Source organism: Hoplias malabaricus, chromosome 3 (assembly GCF_029633855.1).
Source record: "Hoplias malabaricus isolate fHopMal1 chromosome 3, fHopMal1.hap1, whole genome shotgun sequence".
NCBI classification, from domain to species: domain Eukaryota; kingdom Metazoa; phylum Chordata; class Actinopteri; order Characiformes; family Erythrinidae; genus Hoplias; species Hoplias malabaricus.
The window spans coordinates 56,429,401-56,456,456 of NC_089802.1; the positions used below are offsets into that span (position 1 = coordinate 56,429,401).

A 27,056-nucleotide genomic window follows, 5' to 3' on the forward strand; every position below is an offset into this window, starting at 1 on the left:
GCTGCATGACATCCATGATGAAATCAGTTACACAAACCTACAGTTATAAACAATATATTGTACCACTGTCTGCTGCACAGAAAGAGATGGAAAAAAAACATCTCAAACAAGAACAAGAAAATTCTCCTAGATACTTAAGTATGTAATTTACAGCTTACATTGCTCAAACATAATTCTGACCATCATTGTTTCTGGATCTTAATAATGATTCATTTTCATGCATGGCTTTCTAAAAAGGTCAATACTAGAGATGTGTCAATCCAGTATTTTTGCCTCCCTAATCAGATCAGAGTCATTTATTGAGTACTGGCCATAAACATGTACATTAAGCACATTAAATTTAACAGTAACCATAATATGCATAGTATATAAGCTTATGATACAATATGGTAACTGAGCTAATATTTTGGATGATACTTTAAAATGTTGCTATAAATTTACTCACTAAAATGAACATATTTGTAGTTCATATTCTGCTAATATGTGAAAAAAGTGCCTGCTTTCTTTTCTGGGCTTTCAAAGCACTTTTTTTTTTAAATGCCAGCACCCATTTTGCACCAGAGGCAGTCAACAAACCATCGTCAGAGTTCTGCCATCTATCAACATCATGTAAATACTTAATTGACTATAATAATAGGAACAATTATAGAATCACCATATAACAGGTTTTGATGCAGAATTAATTAAACCAAATGTTCATAAAGATCATGGGTTACGATTTATCATAAAAATGGTACTAATTCATTTAATCTATTGTCTGTTATCCCCATGTGCTCATATTTCATAGGCTAGAAGAGAGTATGTAGAGTTATGGACCACAATTTACCATGTAACACATGCTATACATAAGGCAAAGTGGCCCACAGGGCCAACAACATTTTTTTTTTAATGAACTGCTCCAAGGTATAAAAAACATTATTATTATTTTGTTTCATTCTATGTAGGCAAAGGATATAATGGACAAATGCTAGAACAACAAAGACAACAGAAAGCATACAGTAACAAAACAGAAATAGTGAAATTATGTTAACTCATTAGAAATACTTCAGTATGAGGAAACTGGAAATCTATTAATATATATTTGCTAAAACCTCCATAATTTACTTTAGCTGGACAATTCTTGCTGTTTTTTATAATTTTTATAATTTTATTATAAAAATAAAATAATTAAAAACAGAAATTATATATATATATATATATATATATATATATATATATATAATATAATAATAATACAGTGGTGCCCCGATGGAAATTTCATAAAGCATCCAGATATCTTACCTGGAGACCTCTTCGTCTAAGAATACTCGAGTCATCCATTCTGTCCCCGTCACTGGGGCCAACTTCAGTCACGCAGTTTCACAGCCTTATTAAAAGAAGAGTGAGTCCTTGACCCAAAATTCTGGACAAGACCAGACCAGCAAGCGCTTGTCAGCTTAACCGCTGTAGTGGCACCAGTTGGACGCAAAATGCCATGAATGGACAGAAAACAGACAGGAGTAGTTAGGAGTTAACGCAGTTAGTCAATTGTTGTTCAGTTCCCAGATCAGCTCATTAGTGTAAGAAACTGGGACATGACATCATCCACATAATGTTTATTAAATCTGCATCCAGCGCTGAGAAGTATGCTGAAGTGATTTTCCAGTGGTCACATTATACTGAAGTAGCAGAAAAGTCCTTCATTAATTCTTCTACATGTCACACGCGCTGATGTTCTTAGTTTTCAGCTGTGACAGTTCTTTGCCTTTCCTTAATTAAAATATTATTAGTGCCTTTTCTTCCACAAATCCACTGTGTCTGTATTCCAGTCAGACTATAGGCTTTTAAGTATAAAAAAAGGTATTACAACAACTATGGATCTCCTGTGCAATGGTAGCTCAGTTGTTGGCCCCAACTTTGGCTGTTTCTTATCAGATCTAACACATTACTCATGCAAAGTAATTCAGGTAATATCCTTCACAACAGCATGTGTCCATTTTTTCCTCTTGATCCGTCTCTCAGGACAACAAATGGAGAATATGTTCCATCTCAACAAGGGTTGTAGATTGCTTCCATCAGACTTTCTTTGCCCTCCACCACTTGCTTTTTACCCATAGATTCCCATCAGGCCTGATTTCTATGGAAACCCCAGCCTCTGCACAACCCGTGGGTATATAATGAAGGAAATGGCAGCTTAGAGGCTGAAAATAGAATAAAATTCAGGACAGCGTAGCCTTCCTTCGCTCAAGCCTTCTTTAAGATTCTCTCCAAGCACATATCCATTCATACCATTGGGACCACTCCCCTTGGAGGAAAAAAATATATATATATAAACATCTATGGTCTAAATAACCATGGTTAGCAGTGACCTGCAGTTAAATTTTCTCCATTACATGTTATACTACCTGAAATGGTAATACTAAATAACCAAACAGCCAATGATTTTTTCTTTGGCAGTCCCAACAGTCACAAAGAAAAAATTCATGTTTATAAAATAAAAAAAAAAAGGATAAAAATGTTGCCCACACTGTGAGCTGTAAAGATTTAGCAGCTGCAGAAGCACGGGCAGTAGCAGCCCACTGACAGTACAAGGGGAACAACAACTCCACTCAGACCCGCATGGCTAGATTCCAATCCCCTCCAACGAGGCAGTGAGAAAGGCGGCTCTCATTGGGCAGGGGAGCAGATGAAGAGACTGATCTGGCAAAACTGATTCTTTTTACATTTGGTTAACAATGAACTGCAGTGACACGAAATCTTCCGATTTACCCCACCATTTCATCCCTCCCTTTCTACAGTCTGCTTATATCAGGCACTTCAGCCACCTGGTCAGACTCTGGTCAAAACCACCAAGTGGAAAATGCTTGGGATCCGGAACAGCTGCATAGACAGAGAAGAGTAAGCTGAGGACACGACAGAGCAGTGAAAAAAAGTGGCACTTAGCATCTATTCATCTTCGTCATTACCACAGCCTTTGAAGCCGACCACCATGGTAATGAATGGAGTGCTTGCCAGAGCAGTGTCACAGTCACTTGCGATTTCGTCCGTCCCCTGTCCTTTCTCTTGCAGACAAAGAATCCTTTGCCAGAATACAGCCACAGTACAGCTTGTGATCTTGAAAACAATCCCCTGCTTTTCGTCTTCACTGTAGCTGTGCATAAAATCCACCTTTAGTCCATTTCTCCTGCATTCTCTGTGTTCCTCACATGCCTCCGTCTTCCTCCTCTGCCAACTGCATAAGAGCATTTGCAGCACGACGCACTCCGTCTCTCCTATCAGCCAGGCAACACAACCAGCCAGCCAATCAAATGTAGGCAAGCAAGTATGCATTTACATATTATGAATGGGGGTGCTCACAGGCTCCGCCCTTTTCACTCTCCTGCTTCCTTCACTGCTCTGCCATTCTTATCTCAACACAGATCCAGATTCAGCTCAATTTCACACAGGAAAACAACAAATTTGGTTCTTACATATTGCTCTCATGGATTCCCCTACAAGGAATAAAATAAACTCACTGGTGTGGTATTGTGTACTCAGTGGTTGAACACGAGTGCATGCAATGCGTAACATATTGCTTGTAATTTATCTGTTAGTAAACCACATTGTAAACATATCTGAATAGGCTTTTCTGTACTGTGATTCATTTGGAGCAAGACTGCTTTGTTCTGTCCTCTAGGGGTATGAAAGAGATTAATATCCATAGCCAGTGCTTTCCAGAGCTGTGTCTCATTATTACCTAACCCCTTTCTCCCTCTGTAGGTTTTGCAATCTGGCTTGACTCATCTTTCTCATCATATTAACTAGCAAAGCCACCGAGTTTGATTGCACCTATGAAAAATATTAAAACATAACACAGAAAAGAATCTGTTCTGATTATCACTGCATCCCAACAGCTGTTTGAAAGAAGCATATTCTCTTGGAAATGTTCTCCCTTCACTTTTACCATAACCATCCACGTCTGAGGCATGAAGCATGCAAGGCACATAACGTTATGCCACAGCTATGAGCTAGCTCAGAGAGATAAACTACATAAATTCCACTAAACACAAACAAGGGTTAATATCTAACCATTCTGATGGTCAGTGAGTGCAGAGCAGTATGGCACTACAAGTTATTTTAAACATCAGCAAATGAGTGCAAACTCTGGTTCAGACATTAGCAGCTACCATTTGTGAAGGATAAAAAAGCTGGTCAGAAAGTCTAGTTTATTATAATCTGCAAACAAAAACTCTCAACCATGAGCACAGCATCCATTGCCTTCAGTTAGAAATGGCAGTGTTGTGTTACAGCTGCAGTGATTATTGACCTGGGTCAGACAGGCACACTGACTTAAAAAAGCTCAGTCATAATAAGTAAAAACCTTATTTGAAACATACAACAGTCCAGATCATACAAATGTGCTGAACTAAGGATCTGAACTGTAGCATAAATATAATTTCCAGTCTCAACCAAGAAAAAAAAATAGCATATAATTCACTATATATTAGAAGATTTTTTTTGTTTAAATGATGAGAACCTCTGGCAGATTACACAGCATACACACATATAACAGAAAATATGACCATGATTAGGCAATCAATCAAAAGTCACAAAATTGACATTTAGAATTTCTAATCGATATAAACTTTTCTATATGGACTATATAAATTATTTTTAACCGGTATTTTATTTTATTATTATTCTGTTTTGTCGCCAGTGTGTGTTTATGTACTGTCCCTTTAAAACCTCGCTACCAAGCTGTAGTCATGTGATTCTGTCCCCATCTGCCACAAGGAAGCAATCTGAATGGCAAAGTAGACCAAGCAACTCAAGCAGCTAGTACCAAAGAAAAAAAAATATGTCTGTGGTGTGGATGTGCTGTGTTTTGACTTAAATTTAGACGACACTGAACAAAAAAATCAAATGTAAACACTGAGGAAAAAAACAGTTTCAGCAACCAAAGCACAATCACACACCAAATATAAACAGTGCTCAAAAAACAAGAGAGAAATAAGTTCCCAGCAACATTAAAAAATATCCCAGCTTTAATACTGGAGCATATTTACAGTACAAGCCTCGTCACTCAACTATGAGGGTCAAAACAAAACAATCCTTCATTAATCGTAATCAAGGTATAATTTACAATTAATCGCGATATTGATTTGTGCTCATATCGCCCAGAATTAACCATGACAAAAAGCAATTTTAGGATTACAGGGTTCCATTCTACCATTATAAAAAGCATACCTATTCACCAATATCCCAAACAAAAAGAGCCTGGTTCCTGTCTCCATAATCACTGCCCAGTTACTCCATAAACTTGACCAATGAGCAAATTTAGTGCACATCATAAATATTTATTTGAAGTCATTATAATAATAATTAATTTATAACTAAATCCCTTTTTACCTAGACTATGTGAGTCAAGTTCACACTAACATAAAAAAAACATAAGAGTAATATCACTTCAGCATATGCTGGTTGGATAATGAAAGAGGTCTAGTAGAATGAAAGAAAACCTAACGGCAGAAATCAGTGCAATAAATCTGGTGTGCCACATTTGTGGTCAACCAAATGAAAACTCACCTCTGCTAGAGTGTATGGAAATGAACTTTATGCTCCCTCTGGCAAAAAAAAAAACCCAAGTCTCTCAATTCAAAGAACAAGCTCGATGTCAGAGCCATCACAAAGTAAAACAAATGTGTGTGTGTGTGTGTGTGTGTGTGTGTGTGTGTGTTTGCTTAGAGCGAAACCAAGAAAGAAAGCGGTATAATCATAAGTCCTCCAGTCAGAGGTTTATTACCTACCAATCAACACCAATTGCACTTAAATATGTGAGAATTTAAGAACATGAATGCACAAAATCCACATATTCTTAACAGCAACATTACCTAAAGAGGAAAAAAGTGCATTCAAAACAACAAGATATGCTGTTCTCCAAACCATGGATAAAGGCAACTCAAAAACTGGTCCAAGAGAATTCTAATATCCTTGGCCAGGTTCAGTCTTAAATGCATTTTAAATGATATTTCTTAAAACAATGACAGAAACTAATAATTGTTTGAACCGGGATTTCAGTTTTATACACCTTTGACTTAACTGTATTAATAGATTCATGATTCATTATTGAGGGTTATTTCTGGGTGTTTGCAACTTTTTGAGGGCATTTTTGCTTCAACTCTCATCTAATTTCTCACCATGTCCTCAATGACAGCGTTGTTTACTACATACCAAGGTATAAGGCCTGACAAGCTTCATATCCCAGATAACTGATATCCTGCTGCTGCTGTTGACTGCTAGGGAACTATGTCATTATTTGTAAGTGCTTTTGCTTGAGATAGAGTTCTGGGTAAAGAATAAGTTGCCCGAACTTGTTTACTGTCATCTTACGTTCCAGGTTGAATATAAACAAATGCATTCCCTGCCAAAGTCAGCACGTAGAGCTAAGGTTTTCTTCAATATATTAGGTGCACAAATAAGTTTTAAAGGGTTTCTGTGAAAAATATAATTGAAATTCAAAATACAATCATTCTATAGCTCATTTGTCATTTTATGAAACTAATGCATAGGGGAGAAAAGAAATAACACTATAACCTTAAAATTAAGAATTGATACACTATGTTTACTCCAATGTTGGCATCAACATCTTTAAATATTTGAAAACAAAACTCTCACATTTTTGGATATAATATTTTCCCTAATAACAGAACAAATTGATGCACATGCTTTTTCAGCTTTACACAGTCTCAAGGGTCTTGAAATGCTGTGACCACTGGAAAAAAAATATTTCAGCTATATCCTTGTTAGAATCTTACATATAGACTGCTAAATTTATCTGAACTATCACATGAGCTTCTATTTTATAGATCTAATGTACTGTGACACCAATAGTTAGGATAGAAGGATTTTAAAAGCAGAGTTGTGAAAAGCATTATCCATACTTAATCATATAAAGGCTACATAACACATCTTTGGATTTAAGGTCATTGTGATTAATGGTCTGTTTAATAGAAATCTATTAGAGGAGCGATGACAAACGCTGAATGATCTACCCTGATACACACTATTCCTTTAGACTCTTTCCATTACAAATCACACTTCACACACAGGTCAATTCACAGCACAGGGTAATATGATATCATAAAATAAAACCTGTTTACTATTCTAGCATCTACTGTAATAACTGTGGAAATGCACAAACTTCATATCCTGCAGATCACAGAGCTCTGTATGTGCTGAAGCCCCAACTGCAAGGGCATATTTTCAAAAGCTAGCAGAGACAGCTAATTCACTGCAAACTTGCCTGAGAGCAGCAATGGCACAAGCATCATCAAAGAAACAGCCTCATCAGGGAGGACTGATAAAGTGCTGAGCAAGCTTCAGACCAAAAAATAAATAAATAAATATACTCCAACTAGAGCAACATCTACAGCATTGTGCTGGCAGACTAGCAGTATGTGGGAAATAATAAACATTAACTGATTTAATTCCTGGTTGATTAAAACTCCACTTGATTTACAAAAACACCAGCAGGAGCACATAAAAATTTGCAGAAAACTGAAAGATAATTTTACTCCTTCTCACAACAAATACACATCCCCAGCCTGTGTTGCCAAAACAGCCATAGATTTCCTTGCTACACCCAAAACCACATACTGCCAGTTTGTCCTTTTCTGACAAAGCAAACAAGCCAGTCTTTCTGACCTACAGCCTTCATTAAGCAGCACAGAACATAATGATAGGAGCCACCATGGTGATGTGTGGGTGATAAGCGGAGAAAAAAAAAAAATAATAACAGAAAGCATTTAGCTATCTGCTAATGTTTATCTACAAAGTCTTTAGGCCAGGACAAGGAAAGCAACACAGAACTTGCCCCAAAAAAAATATATATACTTGCCCCAAAAAAGTTGATATTTGGACTAATAGTGTGATCACCAACAAAAGGCGTATCAACCAACTAGAATGAGTAACCAAGTACTCAGTTCTTCACAATAAAAAGCATGAATTGTTCACTTATAACTATGATATTACATCTGATTCCAAATAATATTTAATTTAAAAACATTTACATTTGTGTGCTCCAGCAAACATCACAAAACCTCTACATGAAAACCTTTTTTATTTATTATTATCTTCATACAGAGAAGCAAACATGCTGTTAAAAACACACTACATTTATACTAAACAAATAAATCCAAGAAATTCATCTTATCTAGTGTAAGCAAAACTTAATAGTAAAATCTATACTGAACCAGGTGGATTCAATAAATAAAACAGGACACTGGCACTGATAAATATAACATGCAATTCTACTATCTCAGTAGCTGCACTAGCATCAGTAATATAAACATTTATAATATATATTTATAAATATGTTCCTCTCAAACAGCAAGCATGGATATGTAGAAGATTGACAGCCAATATCTTTCCATATACATAACTACCGACAATATCTATTTGCATCAGAATTAAAGAAATATATAGCATATAATATACCACCCAAATATTAGTCTCATCTGGAGTACAGTGGATACATCAGCTACTGCTTTGAAATATTGGTCATATGTAAAAGTATGTCTGATGTGTATATGATTTTGATTACATATTCCTTTTGTTTCCATAAACACTGTTCTAATTTACCAGACATATAATATTATTATTATTATTATTATATACTATTATAATACATAAAGAACTTCTAGCAGCTCTAGAAATTCACAGACACACTTGATAAAAACAGTATTACTTTTATGCAATGACAGTACAAGCACAACCATCACTGCTGTCATGGTTTCCCTTTCACTCAAGGGAAATTGTGACAGGCTGGCTGAAGGTGCAGATAACAGAGCTGAAAGCTCAGTGACAGGCCAAACCCTGGCTGGCCACAAATATGAAACTTGCATGATTAGCTTAACTAAAAACTGCTGTCCAGTATAAAAGAAACAACGCAGTGTTTCTTGATCTCAGCAACTGTCTGAGTTTAAGACAGATTAAAGTAATTACCATGAACAAATCTATTGTTAAATTAGACGGTGAGCAAGAATTTCACAAAAATGAAAGGAAATTCTTCCCATGATGTGTGTTGATCAACAATGCTTATAGTTGCATTGCAACAATTATTGGCCTAAATTTCAATTATTTAAGCTTCTTGAGCAACTGATAAGTTCAGTCTTAAATAAACAAAGAGCTAAAAGAAGGCTTCTTGTGAGGTGCATATGCACCAAGGCTGGTGGCAGGGTATAAATTGCAGTAAATATTAATGGCTGCAATCAATACCAACACTTCTCTTGCTGACTAGTGTATGTATTGGCAGCAGTATTTTGCACAGCTTGTCTAACAACCCCTTAAAATAGGAGGCAACAGGAAACCAGACAATGAAGCAATCAATATGACTCAGACAATCATGCCTAAAATGTGTGGTCATGTTCATCATTGCCCAAAATTCATAATAAATTACAAAATAAAGAAAACAAATTGTAAAATCATAATACACATAAAAAAAAAGAAAGATTACTCTGATATATTAAAAAGAGAGTTAAGCATTTAAAGTCTGTAAGCACTGTACATGCTTGGGATCAGTGTGTAGGTCTGTGAGAGGCGGCGTTTATCCAGTTAAGATGTGTTTTTTGTTCATAATGCGTGAAAATTTGAATAGTATAGATGTTTTAGTTAAATCAAAGGTATGTAAACATGTACAATCTCTATTAATACATGTCGAACATTGCATGAGAATATTGATTCGAATTAACAATTGTGAAAATCACTCAGTATTACAGCAGAGGGAGAGGGAGAGAGAGAGAGAGAGAGAGAGAGAGAGGGGGGGGGGGGGAGAGAGAGAGAGAGAGAGAGAGAGAGAGAGAGAGACCCTAGCATACCAGAACCCACCCCCCCTTCCCCACACCATTTAATGACACCAGGATGACAAACACATTAGACCAGTTTCGAGCACACGAACGAACTGGAGACCTAGCAAATTGTGAGGAAACATCCTCAGATTTTTAAAAAAGTGTTTTTGGACTAAATTCATGATTTTGAACGCATAAAGGCTTAAAGAGTCCAAGCCCTATATCCACAAGTTTCCAAAGTACATCAGCCTTTCTATTCAAAAAAGCTTAATAAACAGCAAACTCAAACCAAGGCAAATCCTTACTGATAATAATTGATGCTGGAAGCAACAAAGGGAAGGAAAAAAAGAAAAGTGAATTCATTTAAAAAGAGACAACATGCGTTCATAACAGCACTGATAGTTTCCAAGGCAACCCTGCTTGGCTTTTGTCCATGCCTGCGTAAGGTGAAGAAATGGATCTCATTCGAGAGCAAGGGCAGTATGCCGGTAAAATGAAACTCCAGTAAAGTTGCTGACCCCACATCAACAATTTCTTTGCATCAACTGAAATAAGATTGAGAACAACTAGAGCAAAGACCATGGCAGGAATGGATGGCATGGAAATCAATGAAAGGGAAAATGGAGAAAAACATTTGTGTTGCATGTACATGCATGCGTTTGTATGTGTCATACTTGCAAAACATTTTACCTAAATCAAGTCTTCATTCTTTAAGCTCTAGTATATTTTTTAAGGTTTTCAATTAGCACATCCATGGGAATTAGTTGTTATAAGTTAGGGTCACATAGCCTTTGCAGACAAAGTAAACTGTGGATAGCAAATTAATTAATTCATTCATTCATTGTCACTGTGGGTCCAGAGCCTACCTGCAATGATTGGGAGCAAGGCAGGAATATAACCTAGAGGGGGCGCCAGTCCTTCACAGGGCAACAAACACTCACACTTTTGAGTCATCAATCGACCTACCAGTGTGTGTTTTTGGACCATGGGAGGAAACCGGAGCACCCGGAGTTAACCCACACAGACACGGGGAGAACATTGGATAGCAAATCAATATGTAAAACATGATTTGTCAAACGTGTTCCAAACTAAATTAAGAAAGATGTGTATGAAAAAATATTCTAAATTCTTAGAACCATAACTCTCGTGGGCTAAATTTACAATGAATGATATTTTGGTACATTAAAATTGTAAAAATCACAATAACCCTAAAAAGACCCATGTAGTCCTGAATTTATAACGTGCGCCACATTTGTTTCTAAACTTTTTTGGGAGAGCTTTTTCTGGGGGAGGGGGGAATGGGGGGTATCACAAATGTGCAATGAGTGATAAATTCCATAATGTCAATATAAAAGCAGTTGCCCATGTGTTCAATAATTGCATTGCTGAAAATGGAGCAGCTCCAACATAGAAATCTTTTGTAATGAATGCACACTTATCAGGGACTGCTGGAGAACATGGAACAGAAAACAAATCCAACCCGTTGAAACAATATTCAGCACAAAGATAAGGGCTCTTGAACGTGAGAAAAACCCATCACCACAGAGAATAATGGCATTCTTTATTTACCTACAGAGGACACAAACAAATCATTGAAACTCCATGACATGTGGAAACATTCCTGGCTCATCAGCCGTCACTGATCAACAGTCCCTGAAATTCTAAGTAAACATGGAAAGGTTAAGTGGCCAGTGGAAACCTCTAGAACTTTAAGAACAAAGGCAACTGTAAACATTTAGCACACAAAATAATATATGAAAAATAATATATGAAATCTGTTAATTAAATAAAAAATAATTCTGCTCTCAGAGGGGGAAAATAAATAAATAAATAAAAATAAAAGTACATTATAGCAATATGATGGCGATTCTAAAGATCATTAGTTTACTTGCTACCACGAGTTTAAAAAAAAAGAAAATTTGTATAGCACTTGTTATATTTAACTATAAACATAAATAAACATTCAAATAAACAAGTAAGCAGATCAACATATAAATACATCCTATCATTGCTTGATAAAATAAAATCATAATTTGTTCAAAGTACCAAATTTACATCATGAAATATACAGATAAGGTACTGATCCATAATTACTCACTGATCTCAAAATGATCCCTTCTGCATCTCTCTTTCGTGTATATTCCATAATAAGGACCCACATGAAATATGCATCTTATGCCCTAGTGTGTCATATAATTTATTTAATCTACATTCCCAACAATACAGCTAGAGTGTTTTACAAAATGACACCAGAATTGACAGATTTTTTTTAAGGTCACATAACTCAGCTTTCAAATGTAGGACCCTTTCATTATGTGATCACTCCTTTCCATCTTAGAGCTCCGCCCTGACATTACTATGTTAATGAGCATAAAGGAAAATGAGCAGAAATGAAGCAGCAGTTAAATAAACACATTTTCTTTGGACACATCATAAAGCCCGATGAAGTCTTTAGTCAGTGTTATCCTACATGGTCCGTGTAAAAGGAGGAATGTGCATAAACACGGCAGATGTCAAGTATTTCTAGAAAATTAGTTGCCAGGAGCAAGACTAACGCTGTACCTTGTTTTGGACTGCATGCTCTTAACGTGCAATCACAGTCAACTAGGAATCTTTAATTTTTCATATGCATCTTAATTGCTATGTGGACCCAGGCAAGGAAGATCTCGCAACAGGGAAGAAAACGGACCTTGTTTGTGGGTGGGTGTTTTGGGGGGGGGGGGGGGGGTGATACAAGTGATTAACTAAATTTGTACTGGCTCATTTGACAAGAACAAGGCCTGGCTAAGTAGAATCAAGCCCAATAGATTTAATTTAATCCAATAAACCATTATGAGTCACAATAAAACCACATACGTTGATCGGAAAATTTTGACAATCATGCATTTTTAGAAAACTGTGGTAATGTCCCTGTGCATGTGTGTGGTGGAGACTGCTGACAGGCTAAGTGAACATTCACAATATGCTCATTACCTAGACAGTAATGGTGATGGCAGCTGAGAGAAACGCAGGCACATTTTGTCCAATTACTTTCGAAATCTTGACTGTGTGTGAAGCTCAAAAGGTCAGAGCTCTGTCAAATGAGAATGGGGACCTACTGAGCAGGAGACAGTTGAGAAAGCAAGAGAAATGTCATATCACTGATGAGAAGGTAAAAACTACGCAGTCACACGAGAAAGCCTTTTAATGCATATTAAAAAACTGAGCAACAAAAATCAACGTGGGTATAATGTTCATTTAATGTTAACCCATATCTAGGTAGGTGTTCAGCATGTACAGGATAATGATGATGATTACTACGATGATGATTCAGAAGCTTACTCACAGTTAAAGGATATAAACTGCTACAGCAGTGAACTTATGTGATATTATAATTTAAAATGTCCCTTCATAACCTTATTTTTTCTGCTTGATATTCCTGCTAACTCCTCCCACAATTAGATTTTAGCTCTGCTCCAAGTTTAACATGAAATCTGTTTATTAACAGCTAGTGAGGAAGTGGTCATGAAATGCATCTGCTTGTGTTTAGACTAAAATGTAGGAATTTTTGTTTAAATGTAGCATGTTTAATCTCTAGAGCAGCGCCAGCACTGAACTGTGGACATGTTCGTGTTGTAAGAATGTAACCATAAGACAGAAAACAGATCAACCCCCCCCCCCCCCCCATATTTGTAGTTATGCATTGTCTGGCCAGATCAATCAAAATGTAAAGCTTTCCTTGTGGATTTGAGTAATTTGCTTACTGTGCATGCATTTGTGTCCTGATAAAAATGTTAATATTTGAAGCAAGTTTATTAAAAGCATTAACATAAAGAAACAATTGTTGGTGTATTTAATCTACAATTTTTATGATGATAATTATTTACACCAAAACATTATTTTATTTATTTATTTTTTTTATTTTTTAAGATGTGTTAACATTTTTGTCCAAGCCTACTTTACATTTTCCACTAAGCAACATATAGTTTAAAAACTTCCCCATCGGACAGAATGAGGGGCAAATGTTTGTGTATGTGTGGTTCTCATGTCCCAATGTAAAAAGCACTGATAATACCTAAACCATCACATGGGGTACCTCCATAACAATACATTGAGACACCTTTGCAACCACTTGAAATACCACATTATACACCATAGCAACAAACATGGACACAACCATATGAAACAACTTAGCAAGTGTTCTAACATCTACATGGAAAACCACAGAGAACTGCATAGCAGAGACTGATCTGAACTCTCTTAACACCACCACTGAAACATACATGAATCACTTAAGCTGTGCAACAATTGTGTTTTCTTCAGTAAATATACTTTTCTAGTTTTTGCAATGGTTTGGCTTCTTGCCACAAAGTTTATTTTAACATTTTTCGCTTTCAAACCCAATGGGATTTTTTTTACCCCCCCCCCCCCCCATTTTTTTTATAAACACCACAGATATTCACTTAAATGTTTTAAAGATAAAATTTCAACCCATCACTTGACTAAGAGAGAAAATAAAGGATGTGGAGTATACCGTGTGGCTTCTCCCCCACCCCCGTTTCCATTTTCCCATTGTTTTTGATTCCAACATGCTCATGCCACGCATCACATATCTTTTGTGTTTCATTCTGATGCTCATAAGGTATTCAGATTCAATCAGAAATTACCACGGCAGACACAAACATAGGAAGGTCTGCATGAGTTGTCAATATTAAAATTGTAAAATATGCATAAAGCGTACAGGGGGCAAAGGTGATGGACATGGTGTATATACTCTATAACAGCAAAGTCTACAGAAGAGAATGGGAAGAGAAAACTGAATAGGAGGCATGTGAATGTTGAATTCTGCCGACTCAGCCATGATGAGAGAATATCTGAAAAGCTCAAGATCACTGAGCAATGCAAGGGTTAGCACTGCAGTGACATATTTCTAACGTTTTTGCCCATTAAAAAGAAAGCACACGATGGCTCTAAACAGCATTAAAAAAATCTCATTCACAAACTATGAATGGCAAGTCTAGACATGGCTTGGGGGAAAAGATGAGAATATTTGAAATATCACATTGCCTGTAACCTGTTCTTTAAGGGTATTTTCACACTAGGTGCACTTGTTTCACCAATTCAGTACCTTTAGTCAAGTGTGAAAGCTGTTTTCAAGCTTGGGGTCACAGGATTTATTCATTTTGTAACAACTGCTTCGACTCATTGCCTTACTTCCCTTTCCAATGTGTAACAACCTAGAGCAAGGATACTGAAAGTATGGAGAGAACACACTGGTCTGCACAGAGAAAAATGTTCTCATACGACAACAGCTCTGTATTTGTGGGGGCTCTTGCACAATGAAATGCCCTGCATCCCAAAAGCAATACTCCACACCACTTGTTTGTATCCATGACATATTATGAAATACAGAAACATGTTAAAACCTTTTCCTACCATTTTGTGAGCCTAAATACAAGTGACATATGGAATTGTGCAATCAATCCATTGTTTGGATGAAGTTGTTTTACATGGAAGTAAACCTTCAGAAATAATGAGCTCCTCCTGCAAACGAGCCCAGTATCATTCATGGGTGCAGAATCAAGAATTTGGGACTAATATCAAAAAACCCTAAATATGCATAATCTTCCTTCAGACAAGAAATAGCTCTAGTACTTACTGAACTGTTTTTCTAGGTATGCTAAATGATATCACCAAATGTAAGCAACACTGTCTTAGCCTGAATGTAGTTTCTCGGCTAAGGGTAGCTATCCTCAGCAGGAGACCAGGTGAGGCTAAAAATGTACATGTCCTCTTTCAGAGATGAATTATGAACACTAGTTACAGTAAGCCAGGACAGATAACTGAAGGAGGTCAGACGAATTACTCCGCTGCTTGCTGTTATATTTCTTTTCTCTTTAACCAGTATAGGACGTTTGTATCTTTGAAGCCCAAGGAATAAGTCGTCTTTCCAAAATGTATTAATGACCCTTCACTCAAGATTAGCAGTTTAAAGTAGTACCTGAACCTTTCAGTTTTAATCCTGATGAAGAAGTGTAATAAAATTGCTATTGGAGAAGATGCTCGCAGAAGGTACACAAAAGTCCTTATGATTCAAAGAAAAGCTGAACAGACATATGTGGTGCTTTCACTGACAGTAGTCTTAAAGTAATTATTCATAACATGTTCATTCATATTTCACAATGCACTAGTCAGTGTCCTGAAATTTAGTATTAATTTAATGCAGTGAATGACTAGTGGATTTCAATGTTTCCTTTCCACATTTACTTCTTTATTGTGTTTTATACGTCCTGTTCATTGGATTCATGCAAATTATAGATTGACCTGGAAATAACATATAGCAATTTTAAATATTCTAATTAATATGTGGAATCCCTTTCATCTGTCTTTTTTACATTCCTGGAATATTGGCAATTTTGTCTTCTCTCTCGTAACACGTGCGCATACACACAAAACACATTCTTTCCCAGAACAGGTCTGATACGCAAGGACATAACCTGTGTGTGTATCTACATGCCTGAAGTAAACCGTGTTCCAAAAAACAGACCAAGGGCAAGGTGGGCTTTATTTCAAGCCCACCATGTCACTAAAGCCTGTTCCAAACAGAGGCACTCCAATAAATCTGAAAAAATGCAACTTACATTTTTGTTTGTTTGTTTTTCCTAAGACCTCTTATGGCAAATGACAAATATCAGTTTATTTGCCATTTTCCAATTCTGTTTTTGTTACAGGACCTTTAATAATAATAATAATAATAATAATAATATGTAAACTGAACTCATACTTGAACTCAACTTTTACTATTGGCAGTCCATTATTGTGCCTCATTTCAAAAGCAGTCTAGACTGAAAAAAAATTATGTCTTAAACTTGCTTGGTTGCTTTAGTTCATGCTGGTTTTCAGACATCAGCAACAAACTCAAAAAGGCCTATTTATACCCAGTGGTGTATATATATAGAAAATAAGGAAAAGAGCAATAATGGTACATTACACAGAATACACCAAATTTCACTTTTACAAAAAGCATGGAAATTTTGCTTTTACCCATTAAAAGCAGTTTATAAAACCTATGTTGAATATAAACACTTGAAAATCACTTTTAATCTACATCTAATCTATAGCTTTATCTGAATATAATGCACTTTGTCATTCACTGTCACTTGGGCTTCATCTATAAAAACATTAGTATTCAGCATTAACCATTTAAGTAAGTGCATTTTAAAGAACTAAATTAGCATTTGATGCTTGTCGGAGGTTGAAGTGGCACAGTTTAATTAGCTGAGCCTCTACAAAAGCCAGCTGCACAGCTCCTCGAAAAGACTTAAGTGACAAAGAATGAACTGTCTCTGCATGGTAGAATTGTTCACTACATCCATGCATCTGCGTGTGGCATTGCTCACAAAATTCTTGAATACACACTCAAAAAGCCTGAATCAATAGGAAACAAAACAATGTCGTGGGTTTAAAGAGATCATTAGTACACATGCTCTATAAATAAAAGGTTAATCTCAGAATGAATTCAGATCTTCTTAAAAATCAAACATGTAAAATCTAAGTGGCCTATGAAATTTTACAACATAATTTTAAAAGAGGAAAAAGTATAGAAAAGAATGAACAGTTCTAATCTTGTTCCAAAGCAGCCCAAATGCAAATCAGATGCAAATTTCTAAATATGCTAATAAAACAGACATTCTCCCTCAACTCATCACCCTTCCATTTCAAATTAATTTTAAAGGATCAATCAAGTAATAACATTTGGATTTCACTCTCACATTCTTTGTATGAACATCCTGCATAATTTGGAATGAACCTTAGGCAAAAGATTCCCCAGAGAACATCCAGTTTAATACGGAATGATCCCTACAGTCCAAGTGGGGTATCTCTCAGCCAGTTAAAATGAACGCAATCATACATTAGAGCTGTAGTAAATGGAGCTCTTCTACTCAAAACTTTATACATAGGTGATTCTCAATCCTTATCCTGAAGTGCCACTGTCCTGTATAATTTAGTGTTTTCCCTATTTAAACACAAAAGAGTTAATTATTTGCTTTATTAATTGTATCATGTTAGTAGCAAGGCTAGCTATTATTTTGCAGGCCAATGGTACTCCAGGACAAAGATAGAGATGTACTAGTATAATATACTCCATTGTATTGGTATTAGATACTCAAATGTACATACATTATGTTTGTTACATTACCAAATATTGCTTTTGTTACATGCCTAACAGTGTGAAACAATGTCCCATAGAACAGACAAATTATATTCATACTACACATTCCATCTTATTTAAGTTCCTTTTTTGACTCCCATTTACATTTTTATTTCTGCACCCTTAACCAAGTATTTCCCCTCCATCCCAATTTTGAGTCTTTGGATCAGATACTTTTGTTTTGGCTAGAAGACTCATAATTTTTCTATTTTGTTGTTTGAGTTATAGTTTAAGCTGCTTACCTACTGCAAGTATTTATAGTCACACAACTTCATATAATGTGTTTGCACACACCCAAAGGCTCTATGACTTGGGCTGGAGAGTAAACACCATCGGCCTGCCCTGTGTTGTCCTCATGTGCATGCTCCTGCCACACTCTTGCACTCCACAGACATTAAAGCTCAGCTGCAGGGACTCTGGCTGCCCTCACAGCCTGGGTCAAGGATATAGAACATCCACCACACCATGAGTCAACAGGTCAGTCCTGCTGACACTGACCAGTGTCAAACACTAGACACAGATTTTCCATTATAACAAGTATAGCAACATACAACATATAACTGGTCCTATATTCTGGACAAAATATGTTTGAATTCTCTTACTTTGAAATAAAAAAATAAATTCATAACCAAAGTTATTTTAAGGAACCTCCATTCTAATAATGAAAAGTAAGAAATAGGGTCAGAAAAGTATATGGCAAAAAAGCCTGGTCCATATCTACAAGCACTGCTGTTAATACATCAACATAAGATTGCTTTTTTTACACAGACACAAAAGGCCCTGAAATCATCAATTACTCCATACAAGGTTGCTACTCTTTTAGTGGCCAGGGGCTTTTAAAATAGGTACTGACATATTAATAAATAGTCTCAGGGAAGTGAGTCCATTTAAAATCATCCTGAATAATGTACTTTAGGTTGAATCACTTGGTGTGGCTCCAAATCTATTGTACAACGTAAAACAGGCAGTCCTTGTAAGTGAGTGAGCAATTAATTAATATTAATTAATAAATACATAAATACTGCCACCTATTGGTGCATGCAATAAAGACAGTCCACTTATCTGCCCTTTAATACATTTTGTTTAATATTTTTGTGTAGCTATTCTACTGACATTTTTTGGTGCAGAATCTTTGTTAATGAAATATAAGTTAAAGATTTGGGTTCAATAATAATTAAATAAAATATCTGTAACTTTTATAAAGACTATTGTTTAACCCAACTGTCCTAAACTATCTTTCTTTGTGTCCTATGAAACGCAAGGGAGACAGCACACAAGTAAACTTCACAAAATACATGCATTAATGCTGGGCATTTTTTTTTGTTCAGTATCTTAAAGTCAATAATGCAATAGATTTGCTCAAAAGCAAGTATAGCATTGCATTGGATATGCATTATTTACATATTCCATAGATAGATAGAAAGCATGAAAATCAACAAGACATAACCTAAAAAAATATTTTAAAGTGCATAAAATGACTTTCAGTTGTATGTGGGCCTCAATGAACCTAGTCTTATAAATTTAATTCTTTCAGAATTTTAAAAGTGGGACATCTTGCAAACATGCAAAATTACAAAATCTATATTTTGTTGGAAACTGCAAGCTTTCACCAAAAAAGTAGCCATGTCCTGTAACAAAAGAAGAAGAAGATATAGCCTGCATAAATGAGACACAAGGATCCTCAGATGTTCAAATGACTAGTCCTTTTAGGAGTAGTACACTTTCTCACTTGTTCTGCAGTACCACACACAGCCAGCAGATGTAGATGTTGAATCAGTCTGTTACACAGACATGCAAACACCAAGTAATAATCCACTGCATTGTACAGCTTATTCATTACTGAGTCATAGGAGCTTTACCGACATAGACAGGATGCCTTTGCTAGAGCTACAGTACCTGTAGTCAAACAGCAATACTGAATGGGCACATGATTTAGTGGTCTCCCTCAGTGTTTTGGTACACCTTAATTCAAACCATTTATGTAAACGATGCAACATGACAGACAAAACCAATCCAAAAAATTGTGTTGACTGGCGTTTACTGGTTTCATCAATCAGCCCCTCTCATGAATTTTCTTGAAGTCCTATGCATGTGCAAATGAGTAGCCTGGAAATGCATCCCACCAAGACCTGGATTTAGATCTGAGAGTTTAAACCAAAAAAGCAGTTTGGCTACACTAGTCTACACAGACACATTCCTATGGCTTACAGACAGGGCAACTGTATATAGCATATTAACCTTATTTTATTTATTTATTTAAACCGTCAGTTAAAGAATTATTAATATGATTCTTTTTTTATTCTGAAGAATCACTTTTTCTGCCAGTTTTCTTTGTGTGTGTGTTGTGCACGCATGCATGCATTAAGGCAGTGGTGACATATTTGCAATTATTTGCAAACATTCATTCATTATCCGTAACCGCTTATCCAGTTCAGGGTGGCGGTGGGTCCGGAGCCTACCTGGAATCATTGGGCGCAAGGCGGCAACACACATTCACTCACACCTACAGAAACTTTTGATTCACCAATCCACCAATCAAAGTGTGTTTTTGGACCGTAGGAAAAACCGGAGCACTCGGAGGAAACCCATGCGGACACAGGGAGAACACACCAAACTCCTCAGACAACCGCAGTCACCCGGAGCAGGACTCGAACCCACAGACTCCAGATCACTGCAACACTACCTGCTGCACCACCATGCCGCCCTATACGTAATTTTCAATATTATGAAGTATTCAGTCTGAAAAAGAGATTAAAGACTGAGCCTTACCGATATTGGTCCTGTGAGCATGTGTTACCATGCGGAACAGAATTTAATTAAAAATAAATAAATAAATAATAAAAAGAAAGAGAGAGAACGGAGTTTGTGTGCAATTGACCATTCCTTAAAACGACAACTCACCAGTCCTGCAGTAAGAGAAGGTGCAGACTGGCCTAAAGACTGGCTCCTCATGCGGACGAGGTTATTGGCCTCTCCAGTTTGCTGCTGCCAGACCAGCTGACTCACTCCACTTTGCATGCTGGTGGAGAGTGGTAGGAGCTGCTTACCTAAGAAAAATGTACACAAAAGTCAGTAGGAGCTAAACTAAAATATCACAGTTTATGAACTGGACAGAACATGACTGCACGTCTCTAAACCTGACCTCTTAAAAAATGTCTTATAAATGAAGTTGGAGTTTCCATAATCATTGGTCCTCAATTTGGATACTCTTTAAACTTTAAATCATGATTGTTAAAGAAGTCTATGATTAAACATCTATGCCAGAATATGGCTTAGCTACAACTGGAATACACGAGTAGAGCATAACCATATTGCAAGGACACTCATTTATTCAGAGAGGAAACATCCTCTGAACACAAGGATCATTCAAGCAATCAATAAATCAAGAATCAGAAAACAAACAATTAAATACCTGGCACACAAAATCACAAACTAAGAGCTTGGCTCACATTTAAAGAGATGTTCACGGTGTTAAGTTATCTAGACTTTCATTGTTAAAGTTTCTGACATAAACCAAGTGATGTGTGCCTTACCGGTGAGGCCACCGGCCATGCTACTGCGGCGGGCTCTACTGTCATCCTGACTGAGCTGCCGCTGCAGTTTGGTCTTTCCTGCAGCAGGGGACAGGTCAGGGTTGCTCAGTTTCCGAAACAGCAGGGGAGGGTGCACCACAGCCTCCTTCTAGAGAGAAAGAAAAAGAAGCCCAGTTAAATACTTTAGCTAGAGACTGTACGGATACAATACCACGTATCATACTGTGACTGTCGAAATCATACAATCATATGGTACAAGTCAAAACAATGTACTGAATCAAGACATCACTGTGATATGGTGAATCAAAATATGAGCAAAGAGGAGAACCGCAGCGAGTCAGAATAAAATTTGACTGACTTTACTCACTAGTGGGAGCTGAAAGACCATGACAAATTCTTCTTTTTTGGACTATTAAGTAGTAACATGTTGTTGCACTTCCTAGTTTGTGATAAGCTTTGATGACAATAATGTCATAATTAGGTTTTGAGAGTTACCAGGAAGTGAGTTAGAGTTTGAGGCTGCTACATTTAGCCAAAATAGGAAATGTATTAGAGTTGGATGGCCAAAGAGAGTTACTGATTTTCTGTCGATTGCTGTTTGGCTGACTGGCTAAATTGCCACCAACGTTACACTTTGTTTGTAATAACATGTTCTATTGTATATTATGAGTGACATTAAATCTTTTAATCTGTAGTGAACACCATTTTATGCAATTACACATTACCCAGGCTCAACATTCAACATTTAGCAAACACTGCTGAGTTAGTTTATCACTAGAAGCTCAGAGAACCAGTTATGACAAATGTGAATTTCATTTTTATTAAATACCAATCACATTTGCCAATGCTGAGTTAGATAAGCTTATGTGCAGTGTCAGGGGACCCCGCACAAATGTATTTTGGGAACTCTCAGATCTTGTAAAATCTTTGCTATTTCCAGGTAAATATTGGAAGTGCATTAACTTTATGTAAAATGAGAGATGAATGTTTAGATTTTTGTGCAAGAAGTGATACTTTGTCAATTTACCAATATATTTTCCTTCATGCGGATAGTTTAGTTTTATAAGGTAGAGCAAACTAATCTGACACTAATTATTTAGAAGTTTTTCTCTAAATGCAGCTAATCTAGTCAATATGTACATTAGGCTTGTTGGCATAGCAGGTAGTGTCGCAGTCACACGGCTCCAGGGATCTGGAGGTTGTGGGTTCAACTGTCTGTGACTGAGGAATTTGGTGTGTTCTCCCCGTGTCCGTGTGAGTTTCCTATGGGTGCTCCGGTCTCCTCCCACAGTGGAAAAAAAACACGTTGGTAGGAGGACTGCTCACTACGGCGTCCATAGGAGGGTGTGTGTGTGTGTGTGTGTGTGAGAGAGAGAGAGAGTGAATGTGTGTGTGTGTGTCACCCTGTGAAGGACTGGCGCCCTATCCAGGGTGCGTTCCTATTTTGCACCTAAAGATTCTGGGTAGGCTCTGGAGCCACCGCGACCCTGAACTGGATAAGTGGTTACAGACAATGCATGAACGCATGAATAAATGAATGAATGAATGAATATGTACACTGAGGGTTTTCTGATTTATTTTTACATTAGTTTACAAAAATAATAATAATCATCATCATAAATTGTTCTAGACAAAGTCATTGGTTCATGTGAAGGAAGCACAAAAGTCATTAAAGGGAGAAGGTGCATTTTCTATAATTTATCGCATAGTTATTACGTTACAAGAATTAATATGTTGCCAATTTTATTTGAAAACAATTATTTATTTTATCAATAATGACAATGGGTAAACATACCCCATGTGAAACTATTTATACTGAGCAAGGCACCAGCAAATGAGCAAATCCTTTCACAGATAAGCAATTCCCCAAAACCTAACCCTGCACATAAAACATCCTAAAGCCCTTCCGTCAATAGTAGGAAATGAAAGAAGAACTAGAAATGGTGGAGGAAATTAAAGATCTCATATGTGATTTTTATATATGATTTGTAGTTTTAAAATTATTAGCAGAGGTGTATAGCAATACCTAAAATTTAATTCTTTTTTTTTTTTTTTAAATGATCAAAACTACAGATTGGTGCCAAAGAAATCCTTGCCCCTTACCCCATACAAATTTGCACTCAGTAATCACATATAAATAGAACAACCATGATTCCAGCACAGCAATTTGAAGTAAAAAGAACAAACAACTGACTTCTACTAAAGCAAGCCACTAAAAACAAGCAGAAATAATACCAGTAAAGGCAACAATCTGACTCAAGCTAAATTGCTAAAAGGTTGTGGTCTTCATTACATGTGTAAAACGGTTTATGTTGCTGGGAGATCCTGTGTTGTGTTACAGTGAGGTTTGGAACCAGACCGCTGACATCCTCTCTGTGGAGACAGAAGATTCCAGAACATCTGGACAGTCTGCATGTGTCAGACACGGAGCGTTCTTAAAACTGCTCCAGCAGGCAAGAGCTGTCCAAGAACATTTCCACCACTGAGGCACAGTGCAAACAAACCTCAGCCTTCTCACCTTATGCATGCTTCAAATATCAGCTGCTTGTTTTTCCTCAGTTTAGACAATTTTCTATTCTCTCTGGCACACATTCCATAGATAGATCGATAATGGGTAATTATCAATTATTAAGACTATCAAAGGAATAGGGCAAATTATAAAATTAAATGAAACTGAACTTTTTCCCCCCCAAAGCATTCAAAACATTATCCTGAATAATGATTAACAACGAAGCCTTTAAAAATACTTAAGAAAATGTAAAAACACTATATGGCACAAATGCATAAAACTGACTAAGAAGAGGATGTTACTTGTTGCAAGTTAGGAAAAAAATATATGTATTATCATCTTGTAAACTGCAGATAATCACTGCTAATACAAACATGCACATTTTCCTTTCATTAAATGTGTTTAATCAAATCATCATGATAGTCCTACTCTTAGTGTCTAGCTCAACAAAATGCTAGTTTCTTTTTCTTTTCAGTTCACTGTGGCAATAATCCATTTACTGCAACAAGTAATGGTCAGGATTTCCCTCTCACACAGAATTTTGACCACACATTTTATTAAAAGAAACGGGACAGTCCAGACCAAGCATGAAAATGGAACTGAAAAATGTTGCTCCATGACATTAGCTTGTAGGTCTAGGAATGCCTGTGGCTAATCAGCTGAAGACCAGAGATACATGGGTCTCTATGTGAAATCCACTGACCTTAGACAGGGTTTACATGAAAGGAACATTTACAGGGACAGTTTCATTTACTATTTAGGGTGGAGGCAGTACAAGTACAAGTTGTTTAAATATTTTTTCGACTAATAGAACAATAGTGGAACAGTGGAAACAGGCAACTTATTGACAAAAAAAATAACTGCCAATTCATAGGTGATTTTATATGAGCAATAAAACCGCACTGTGGTTACACGGTGGTGAGCAACAAGGAAGAAAATGTGAGCACCACAACAGGCATGCTATTACCTTGTTGTGAAGTCAAGAGACAATTACAAAATCACATTTTGGATTTTATTGGATAAAGATACAACTATCGAAGGCTAAATGACAAGTGTGTTTTATACAAGTGTGCCAAGGCCTTAATGACAATCTACTGAAAGCTGCTTATGGCCAGCTCACGTTCCTCATTTGAGGCTGGGCATTTCTCTTAAACAGAAGTTCTTCCATGGCAGTTTCATCCCATCACTGACACTCCCTCATTCTCCTCAAAGCTCATGCATCCAGATTATACTCCTCCACTGGACCAAATATTCAGACTTATTAATTTAAGGCTCAAAACAGAGAAAATTTATATTATATAAAAACCTGATTAACTACATTAAAAAGTTGTAAATAATTTAAGTTAAATAAAAAAAATGAACTGTAACCATCTATTTTACTCATAAGCATACTCTGGTACATATCAATTACTCTGCTACATTTTGAATATAAGCTTTTGGTTATTTCAAATTTTCAGTCCTTAAAATATAGGAGGGCATAATACAAACATTTATAAAAAAAAAAATAAATTCTGTAATTTCATTCTCAAATATCATTCAGCAATAAAAAAAAAGCATGGCTTATGTTCTTTGCAGTGTGATGAAGCTCCCAGCTGCCATGACTTGGCAATGTGCTGTGCTAATAATATCTATGAGGAAAATGAGAGCATTAATGCAAGCAGAAGAGGGCTATAAGTAATCCCAGCTGACTTAGAAGTAAAATCATGTGATTTTGCCCAGAGCCTGGGTTTATTTCTCCAGATGTCCATATTTATCCCAACCTCACTGCCAGCTCCTTGTGGCATTCACGCCCCTTGAAGTCACACAGAGACCCTATCGTTGCCTGCCGCTAACAGGTTTCTTTAAACCAGCTACAACACTATTCTATTCTGCATTTGGTATACTGGGGCGGCATACAGGAGACCCATGGGTCCTCAATACACAGTCACAAGTATACAGATCATACACCAAGGTTCTTCATGCAGCGGCAGATGTTTACCCTGCTTCTGTCAAACGAATGGAGAGAGATCAGTGTAAAGCTCTTCTCTTTACCAAAATAAATAAATAAATAAATAAAAGTCAGATTGACCGTTCCGTTTAGTCAGACAGATCCGGTGAAAAACAGTAGGTAAACAATCCATGGTAGGCCTGGACCGAAATTAATACCCATTTCACACCTTAGCTCTACCCCTCTGTTTTGCCTAGGGGTAGGGGGTCCCAATTCTTGTTTGGAAAGAGTGGGGGGCTATATACCCCTTGATATGGAGGTTTTTCAGAGGCTCACATCAAGCGAAGGACTATGAATGCCTTGTGAACCAGCAGCAAGATGGTGGCACAATTCACCCTAAGAACTGCTACTTTTAAATCCATGAGCCTTTCTTTATAACACAAGAAACACAGTAAATTACTACAATTCCAGCAACCAAAGAGTTTCAGCCAAAAAAAAGGCCAAGATTTAAAAGCAAAAGCAACCTTCCAATGTGCTCTGATATTTGCCTTTAGATTACACCAGTGAAAATATCCTGTTCACGCTACATTTTTTTTACATAACATACTTAAAAAGTATTCATTTTAAAATTAAATTAAAATAATTTTAAATATTTATTTAAACTTCAAAATGTTTATGTGGAACTAACTCATTTGAACCAAGTAAAAATTCTAATTGTAATTTCACATTTTCCACTAGCATTCAATGACTACAATGGCACACAGCTTTTCCTGGATGCATAGGAATATCTTGTTGTGCGACTCACACCAAAACATGAAATAAATAAATGCTTTCAACAAGAGTCTGCTGTGGTTGAGTGGAATCTGGGTTAAAATGAGCATGTGAGGACCTGCTATGCGGTTGTTGGTCAGGAGGCTAAGGATCATAGTCACCATGCAGCCACGCGCAAGCTGAGCCAAGCACTTAGCACTGGGGTGATAATCCAAATCTGGACACGTGACTGAAAAGCTCTACGCACTTGAAAAATAATACATTTTTGTATGCATTTAAGCCGATGTGAAATATTTCTCTCACCTGCCACTTACCACATGCA

The 27,056-nt window shown here is 36.7% G+C and overlaps 1 protein-coding gene across 7 annotated transcripts in view; it reads right to left on the bottom strand.

Annotated features, from left to right (window-relative positions):
- mast2 (microtubule associated serine/threonine kinase 2) overlaps positions 1–27,056 on the bottom strand; it is a 126,032-nt gene that overhangs the window by 80,114 nt on the left and 18,862 nt on the right. For 5 of the 7 annotated variants that reach the window (XM_066665287.1, XM_066665284.1, XM_066665283.1 and 2 more), the window contains exons 2-3: positions 21,528–21,675; positions 20,896–21,041 (exon numbers count right to left, since the gene is read on the bottom strand). In XM_066665287.1, coding sequence (XP_066521384.1) covers positions 20,896–21,041; positions 21,528–21,675 — 294 coding nt within the window. Of the gene's footprint in view, positions 1–1,281; positions 2,274–20,895; positions 21,042–21,527; positions 21,676–27,056 lie in introns of those variants that run through there. The other 2 variants (XM_066665282.1, XM_066665286.1) reach the window with 2 other exon arrangements.